Source organism: Odontesthes bonariensis, chromosome 2, assembly GCF_027942865.1.
Source record: "Odontesthes bonariensis isolate fOdoBon6 chromosome 2, fOdoBon6.hap1, whole genome shotgun sequence".
In the NCBI taxonomy this organism is placed as follows: domain Eukaryota; kingdom Metazoa; phylum Chordata; class Actinopteri; order Atheriniformes; family Atherinopsidae; genus Odontesthes; species Odontesthes bonariensis.
The window spans coordinates 9,680,276-9,689,945 of NC_134507.1; the positions used below are offsets into that span (position 1 = coordinate 9,680,276).

The following is a 9,670-nucleotide window of genomic DNA, read 5'->3' on the forward strand; positions in this document are numbered from 1 at the left end:
ATTCTTTTAAAACCAATTTAGAACATTTTAGGACAATCTCTACGTTTTAGTCGCAAAGCTTAAAACTCTAACTCCCTGAAGTCTAAACTTTCAGGGAACATCATGCACTTAACGCTCTCAGAACGGAGCCTGCTGGTCGGTTTGTTCCGTCCCTCTTAAAGGTAAAGATTCGTTTTTCTTAATCTGTAGAATGTGATCTGTGTCTTTTTTTTTTTTTTTTTATCTTTAGTGTTGCTCTGGATAATTTGGGATTTGTTAGAAGTTATCTGTGTGGTGAGTGACAGTCCCGTCGTAAAAATATGAATAAATTGTTGGTTTTTCTTTTAGATATTCGTAACAAATGTTCCAAACCTTTGAAACAGTGCTTGTATTTCAACACGACCCAAATCGATTATTGGACAACAGGACAGAAGGAAGTGTAAAATGCACAGAACTACAACCCCTGGCAAAAAATGATGGAATCATTATGGAATGGAGGATGTTCATTCAGTTATTTCATTTTGTAGAAAAAAAGCAGATCACAGACATGACACAAAACTAAAGTCATTTCAAAGGGCAACTTTCTGGCTTTAAGAAACACTAAAAGAAATCAAGAAAAAACATTGTGGCAGTCAGTAACGGTTACTTTTTTTGGACCAAGCAGAGGGAAAACTTATGGAATCACCCTGTAGACATCAAAGCGTCAAGACTGAAAACTTAAAGCAATACGTCTCAAAAACCGAAAATGCACAACAAAACAAATGAGGAACGAATGGGAGGAAACTGGAGTCAACGTCTGTGACCGAACTGTAAGAAACCGCCTAAAGGAAATGGGATTTACATACAGAAAAGCTAAACGAAAGCCATCATTAACACCAAAACAGAAAAAAACAAGTTTACAATGGGCTAAGGAAAAGCAATGGTGGATTGTGGATGACTGGATGAAAGTCATATTCAGTGATGAATCTCCAATCTGCATTGGGCAAGGTGATGATGCTGGAACTTTTGTTTGGTGCCGTTCCAATGAGATTTATAAAGATGACTGCCTGAAGAGAACATGCACATTTCCACAGTCATTGATGATATGGGGCTGCATGTCAGGTAAAGGCACTGGGGAAGATGGCTGTCATTACATCTTCAATAAATGCACAAGTTTACGTTGATATTTTGGACACTTTTCTTATCCCGTCAGTTGAAAGGATGTTTGGGGATGATGAAATCATTTTTCAAGATGATAATGCATCTTGCCATAGAGCAAAAACTGTGAAAATATTCCTTGAAAAAAGACACATAAGGTCAATGTCATGACCTGCAAATAGTCCGGATCTTAATCCAATTGAAAATCTTTGGTGGAAGTTGAAGAAAATGGTCCATGACGAGGCTCCAACCTGCAAAGCTGATCTGGCAACAGCAACTAGAGAAAGTTGAAGCCAGATTGATGAAGAGTACTGTTTGTCACTCATTAAGTCCATGACTCAGAGACTGCAAGCTGTTATAAAAGCCAGAGGTGGTGCAACAGAATACTAGTGATGTGTTGGAGCATTCTTTTGTTTTTCATGATTCCATATTGATTCCATAATTTTGCCAGGGGTTGTAATCTCTCGGAGCCCTTTTTTTTTTTCTCCAATCATTCATCTGTCTCTGGAATCACCTGTCAGAACAAATCATTTCATTGTCAGGTCCTCATCACTGCCAACTCATTTAAAACCCAAGAAGCTAACGTTACGGCTTCAAAGGTGTACCCACTACTTTAATTTAAAAAAATCATGACACCAAATGTCATGGTTACGTCTCCACTGACATGATTCGTAAAACACAATGAAAAAGCCAACAATTTCTCTCCAGCGCAGTGATGTACTGACATGATTGTGTGTAAGGAAAGATTATTTTCCAAATATAGCTCAAATTTCGATGGTTAAATGTGTCGACCTGTTCTGCAAAGCCAATAATATAATGAACTACGCTGAAGCATGAACTACTGAGGTCACGGCTTTATCATTTAAATTGTATAAAAAAACTGTAAAGAGCAACGTAGAAAGAGGGAAAACGTCAACCAAGTCGTCATTCATTCGTTATATCACAAATGTAATGAATTCATTTTAAAGTAATTAAACTTTTGTTTAATACGAATTAAATGAATATCTCCTCTATATAAACATATTTGTATGAAAAAGAGTATGCTCATACACAGTACATGAAGGTAATGCAGTACATATCACAAAGGTCAAGAAATATATTACGTTGTATTCAATATAAACTATACAATCAAAGATGTTTAATAGCAGATCATATTTTGTACGGGAGGTGTGCAAAATTAATGTCCCATCACTTGGCCTTTTGTATACTGGCAAAGAGAAGTCTGTTAATTTGTCTCCAGAATGAAGCTTCGAGCCTCTTTATTCCACATGTGCTTCGGTCAGTAACAGACTGTGCAAAAAATTTACAGATGAAAAGCAACGCTGCAGGTCCGCAGGAGCCATCCCCAACTGCACTCAGTAATGGCTGAGCTCTTCCGGAGGAGGAGGAGGGAAGTTGTAGCTGTCGTCGCCTCCAATGGAGGCAGCGATGCCGCCGCTGCTTTGGCTCCCCCATTCGTAACTGTCGGCAGCCAGGCTGGAGCGTCCAAAAAGAAAACATCCGTTAAATTTCACTGCATTTCTACATCATGCATGGCAGGTTTCAGCAGACAGGATCGTGGCGTTTTATTTTTTTTACATTTTTTTTACCTGGCTTGAATGTTTTGAGGCATGACGCTCCACGCTAAATCGTCGTCGCTGTCATATCGCCGTGGGTTGTCAAAGAAATAAGCCCTAGAGGAGAAGACATGACCAGGAAGGCCAGAGCCGCTCTGCAGGAGCCAAAAACAAACAATAAAGTCAGCACAGGCAGCGATGATGGTGATCAGCGTACAAAAACTTTAGAGTTTGTTTCAGATAATCTGAAGCAGAGCTTCCCAACCTGTTTGCTTATGAATCTATGACAGCGATGACAGCTGGCTTTTAATTTGACTGAACCTTTTAAAGATCATGCTGTGAGCCTATCCTGATCCCCAGGTTGGGCTCAGTGTAACTGCTGGCTCACCCTGTCAAGGTTAGGCTTCCGAACTCTGAAGAAGAACACCACAAGAGAAGTAGGGAGCAGCTCCCATATAAATAAAATCACTCCAAAAACGATGTAGCCAGTGTCGCCCAAAGTTGACTGTAAATCTGCCTAGAAAAAAAAAGAAAAAACAAATTTTAGAAAAGAAAAAGAGTCAACAGCACAAACATGACACGTTCAGAGTGAAGTCTTCGTAAAATGATTAAAATTGGGTCGCAAGATTACCTCATACCTGATAAGTTGTCATAGCAACATCTTTTTAAAAAAAAAATTATATCATGTTACTTAAAGCAACAGAGAAGTTTGTGAACCTTAAAACTATGTGCTCTTGTGACCGGTTTTGAGGTACACTGAGTTTTGTTATGCAAATTCCCCGGCCTGAAACTGCCCTAAAAGATACCGCAGTTCACGACTTTGGTTTCCAGCCCCACTCCACATTGTTTTGCCTTAGGATTGCTAGACATTTTAGTTGGTTTTCTATGGCAAATCTGCCAAATTTTCACGATGAATAGTCACAGGAAATGTTACGGGTCTGAGTTTAGCACTAACCATTGCTTTTCATCAAGAATGTGTCTATGAAACTGGGATATTTTTGTGTGTGTATATTTCTACAGCAGATTGGTCATAGCCACAATGCAGGGAGTGATAAGAGTGACCTGTGACCCAAAGTAACTACAGGTATGAAAAACAAGCAGAACTGAAATCTTCAAGATTGCCATTTTGACACTAGTTTGGGGCTAATTTCAAAAACTTAAATCAGACAATTGACATGTGCACTAAATATGAGCTGATCAGCCAGTTAGCAGCTTAGCTTAGCCTGTAAATCCCAATGAAAACACACTGGAATTAAACAGGATATACCGTGACTTCTGTATTAGTGAGCTTTAGAGGTGTTTGGCAGCAGATTTCATACCGTTTCAATTCCTCCTGGTATCCTGGAAAATGTAATTGTGCTATGCTAAGCTAACTGGCTGTTGGCCACAACCTCATATTTACTGCAAAGTGGAGCCATTCTCTTCATCTAACTCAGGACAATCAGTTTTTCTCCTTCCAAGCATTATGACCTCTGATGATTTACCTGGTCCGACACGTTGTACCAGTCGTAGTCAAATGAGTTAATATTCTTGTTTGAGAGTGCCAACACGACCAGGTTGTAGCATGCCCTGGATGCATACAGGAGAATGACGATGGCTCCTATGACTGTCACCTGGCATACAGACGTCCCCTGCACAAGATCATACATAGTATCAACCAGACATTCACAATTAGGCTGAAATGAAATGTGACCTGGTGAAAACATCAGTGAAAATCGTTATAAGCTTCATAGAAACTGGTAGGAATGGCTTTTTTTCTTAATAAAATGAGGCTTTTTTTAGTAAGTTGTTAAATAAAACACAAAAGATGGTGTCTTATTTGAGCCATACTACACAGCACAGTACAGTCACGCATACGTGACGTGTACGCAGCATGTACAAAGCATAAATAATGTGTTGAACTGCATATTCATGAGTGGCAACTCCCTCCGCTCACTTCTCAGAGTCACATCTGGCCCAACGAGTTCTGTCTCACCTTGGACTCCAGGTAAATATTGGCCAGCGACATCTTGGCAATCTTGTACAGACATAAGGAGAGGGAGATGGCACACAGGACGAAAAGTGTGTCGTTGATCGTAACCCTCACTAGGACAATGGTGTGTGCCTCCGCGAAGGACATCCTCACCAAGAGGGCACACACTAAATTCACAACTAAAAACACCAGGCTGATGAACAGGAAGAGGAGGTACAGTGGCAGCCTGGCAGTCAGGGAGAGAGAGAGAGAGAAAAGAATACATTTACCGTTCAACCCCACCAAAACATAAACTGTGATGGAAACCAACTGAAAACCATTCAGCACGGCTCTCACCTGTACCTCAGCAGCTCTGGTGCATATTTCGACTTTGCTTTAAATACGACCTGTGAAAGGAAAACAAGACAGTGCGTCATGCAAATGCGTCACGCTGCTTTGGTAAAGCGTTTTCACTTCTCTATTCCTTGGGCTCATATGAAAAATAAAAACTAGACATTCTTATAAAACAGGAACCTCGTGACTGAAATGCTCACCCAGCGCAGTGAAACAGCGTTTTCAGACACACTTTAAGTTGTCAACGATGGTTGAGAGGATTATACTAAAAATAAGCTTCAGGCAGAGGCCAGAGGAGCTATTAGTTGATATGTGGATTATGCGAGCAGTTGAAGAAATGATTCACCGCGTCCCGCTTTGTAGCTGATCTAAACGTTACACTGGTAGCAACGTGTAATATTCACTGAATGGCCGACTCCTTATTATCAGGAGCTTCTAGTGGCAGCAGGTTAAGCATTCAAACGTGTTCCGGGCAGTTTCACACATTTCTGCATCTTCATTTCAGCTTACTGCAAACTTTCTCCCATTTTATGCAGTGGACCTCACGTCCTTGAGATGAGAAATGAACCAGTTATGGAAAAAAATCAGAAGCTGTGGCCCTTTTCTTGTTATTCGTGGGATTTTTAACTACATAACTAATCATATGCTCAGTCCAAGATACGTGTGTTTGTTTGTTTTTTTTGCTGGATTGACTGTTAAATGAGAAAGTTAAGCTGCATAGACCTGAGCTGTATATCAATCACTGTTTGTTATTTCATATTTTGCCAAGGAAATGTCAGAAGATTTCAGCTCAGACAGTTTCCCTTCAGGCAGGACATGAAGATACTTGACTTGAATGTCCTTTTAAAGTAATCAGGTTACGTTGTTGGAATAAAGTTATGTGCACTCTCTCTCGCTCAGATTCTCCTGTATTTTCTTTGTCAGAAATGGTCTCCTTCTTCACAGTGCAGTCTGTTATCAGTGCATCCGGCTTCTTGTTTCACAACTCTGGCCTACACACTTCTCCCAATGCTCACACACACACCGAATGAGCCTGCGTGTCAATCTCTGCACACACATCACACCCGACAGATTGATGCTCAAACATCCATCCTCTCTCACTGGAGGTGGGGGGCTCTTTTAAAACTCACTGATCAACACATAGCTACTGTATGGAATAAGGCGCAAGATGAGTGACGCCACATGAAAACCTGCGATGGCACTCACAGCATCCAATCCTGCTCACTCACCTGTGCAAAGTAAAGGTTCATGAGACTGAGAGTGAAGAACTGCAGGCAGACTGGGAAGCAGTAGAGCAGCCAGAAGGGAAAGGGTCCCAGAGTGTTGGCTGTGACAAAGTTCCTGAAGTAGAAGGAGAAGAGCACGGTGCGCAGGGCCGACCACAGCAGGCACAGGAACAGGAACACAGTCTGGTAGCTGAGGCGCTTGTGTCGGTACCGCAGGACCAGCCAGAGCTGCACGTAGATGAAGATGAAGAGGAGGGAGTAGAAGACCGTGTAGACCACCGTCAGCCCCAAAGTCACGTAGGGGGGGACGGCTGGGCTCAGAGTAGGCAGAGGCAGGGACTCCTTCTCCTGCACCAGGGCCTCCATGACCCGCTCCCCCCGGCCGGGAGGGGGTGTGGGGGGGGCTGTGTTTGCTGGCTGCCGCTCGCTGGCTTCACAGCGCCAGCCTCTCGGGCACTCAGGCCCGGTCGAGGAGAGGTGAAAGCCGCAGCAAAAAAGCGGAATTGGGGGAAGAAATCAGAGCTGCGGATGCGGCTGTCACGGAGCGCGAGACGAGAAAAGCGACTGAGAAGGAAACTGGTCCAACTTCCTGAAGCAGAGGCAGAGACGGCCAGTGAGGGAGCACATGATCTGCGATGAGCACGGTCCGTTTCTCGGGAGCTGCAGCGGGCAGGAAGCCGATGAGAGCTGCTGCAGCTTGGAGCTCCGTGCGGGGACCAGCCCTCTCCTCCCGGCGAGCTCGTTGCGTGACGTTACGCATCAGCTGACGCACACTACTGTACCTTTAACCCTGTGATGGAGCTTCCCACCACTGCTCTGATCCCAGGAGGGCAGCTCCGAGCTGTTACATGTATTTACTTTCATTTTAGGAAGATGCGCGAAAGAAAATTCACATTCATCTTAGAAACAGGTCAATACTGCAAAATCACCATGGAGCATCAGAAACATAGTAGGTCAAGTAAACATATGGCTCCAAAAGCTACATTTGAGAATATTACTAATGTCATATAACGATTATTAGAATTAGATGTATGTAAAGCCATGTCAAAAAGAAAGTTCACTTTTAATGATATATATAGATTTAATCACCTGGTCTTAAAATGAAAAATACAAACACAGATAGAAACCAACACATGACCTATTACACTGTGTCAGTGTTTATTTAACAAAACCGAAGCCATTCTCAGCACAAACAACTCATAACAAGTGCCATGCATGGTGGTGGAGGGGTGATGATTTGGTCTTCTTTTGTAACACACCTTGCAGCCACTGAGTCGACCACGAACTCCTCCTGTACACCAAAGTGATCTAGAGTCAAAGATGAGGACAGTGATCCCAAACGCAGCCTCAAATCTACAACAGAATGGCTGAAAAAGTAAAGAATCAAGCTTATCAAGCTTATTGAAAATGCTGCTGTGGGACCTTAAGAGAGCTGTGAATGAACAAATGTTCACAAACCTCAATGAGCTGTAGCAACATTGTAATAGAAGAGTGGGTCAAGATTCCTCCACGACTGTGTGAGAGACTGGAAACATCATACAGAAAAAATATCATATTATCAAGCTATCAAGTTATTGCTGCCAAAGGTGGTTCTACAAGCTATTGATAACACGCACAGAAATCCAGCACTCACTGTTGTATAATCCAGCAGCTGTAGAAAATGGATGAATGGATGGATGTTTTGGTTTACGTTAATGTGTTGACCTGCTCGGGCCCTGAGCCTCAGTAAAACCTGGATTTTGAATTACATAAAAGCATTAGAATGATTCAGCCGACGCCCACTCATCCTGGGTTTCAGGTCTTATTCTGAGTCACGGTCCGAAAATAACGAATCCTGCAATTTTTTGTACAACTCATCCGTCTGTTCTCTGACTCTCTCCACCCACGCCGCCCTAACTTCACAGCTGCATTTTGAAACGCAGGTTTTCAGATAAAAACGTGGAGTATTGTGGCTCTGGTGATGTCCAGGTTATGTCATCAGATTTTTATAAAACTCCTCCAGAGCCACGGAAGCTTTTGTATGTTTTTGTTTTTGTATTGTTTTCATTGACTGAAAAGAACATATGGTTACACCCAAACTGATATTGCTGCGTGAGATCACTGGGGTTCCCCTTTAATTCCTCCAGAGAAAACTTCAGACCACAGTGCCAAACTCTGGTGACCCAAGAAGAAGCTTAGCTATTATGTGAAGTTTGTTATGTTCATAAATAATAGGGTTTTTGTGTTACAGGACTGGGGCATGTGAACATGAGGGAGGACAAGGATGGAGGTCACTCCCACTCACCTTTGACTGTTGTGATACATTCATCTCTTGCCACACAGGGACACTGCCGCCCAGGCGCCACAGCAAACAGGAGGCTGTCAGCGGCAAGGCCTCCTTCTTGGCTTCATTTTCGATTGTGTTGTTTTTGGCCTGTTAGATGTGGAGTATGGGAATGAACACCAAATTCACTCATATTCAGACTCATCAGGTATTCATATTAACTTTCTTTCTTCCACAGCCTGGCTCTGGCCCTTTAAATCACCCACATCTTCGGCTTTGCCAGACAGTAGACGACAAATTACAAAAAATGGGGTGATGCTGAAATAGCACTTCAGTCTTATTATCAGGCCACGGTATCCTGTTATGGACATATCAGATAACTGCCTGCTGGTTACCAGGCAACATGGGTTGAGGAAACAGACTCACAAAATCAGTGACAAATCATCAGTACTGACATCACTACCTCCAGGGTAAGTATCCCTACATTTTGTTTTGTAGAGAGGCATGCAGTTTCCTCTCTGAAGACTTTTTAACAATATATTTAATTAAAAAAAAAGATTGAATACATATACTGTACATCTATTATTTCAACATACATTCTGTCAGTTTATTTGGTTTATATCGATGAATGACAGTGCAATTCTATGGGAACTTTCCTCAGCAGTTGCACATACTGCAACTTTCACAGGACGACCAGAAGGTGGCACCTTTCAACTACGAAACAGAAAGACAATTTCAGTGCAAAGTTTTCAAAACTGAGGCAAAATAGTCTTTCGAATGCTTCATTACTCTTTGTGGTTTGCAATTCAGCAATTCAGTCCCTCAATGAAGGTGAGTTCAAACGTTTGATTATTACTGGATGCATAAACAATATAAAAGGACAAATGGACTTCAGTGACTACGATGAGACGTGCACAATTACATCCCAATTTAGAGTGCCTCACCATTATTTGTCATTGAGCAGCTTTCTGTCTTTGCCAGGATACATTTAAGTAAGAGATATTAAAACTTAAAAGGTCCTTTTTACCTCGTTAAATGCGAATAACTAAGTACATAATCTGGCATGGCAGTTGTGTGATCCTGTAAAAACAGATATTCCGCATAAATCTCTTCTATATATCTATTCTATACCCATGTATTATTAGTGTGGTAAAAATGTTCAAAGTTTTTTGTGGGGTGACCACTACAAAACTACCATCCTATC

The 9,670-nt window shown here is 42.0% G+C and overlaps 1 protein-coding gene across 1 annotated transcript; it reads right to left on the bottom strand.

The window, feature by feature from the left end:
• Positions 1–2,076: 2,076 nt before the first annotated feature.
• Positions 2,077–6,930, bottom strand: gpr137ba (G protein-coupled receptor 137Ba). Its single transcript, XM_075476296.1, has 7 exons — positions 6,207–6,930; positions 4,981–5,030; positions 4,648–4,870; positions 4,157–4,303; positions 3,061–3,189; positions 2,706–2,827; positions 2,077–2,592 (listed from the first exon to the last, which is right to left on the bottom strand). The coding sequence occupies exons 1-7, from the start codon at positions 6,567–6,569 to the stop codon at positions 2,472–2,474; spliced, it is 1,155 nt and encodes a 384-aa protein (XP_075332411.1). The 5' UTR covers positions 6,570–6,930; the 3' UTR covers positions 2,077–2,471.
• Positions 6,931–9,670: the final 2,740 nt, after the last annotated feature.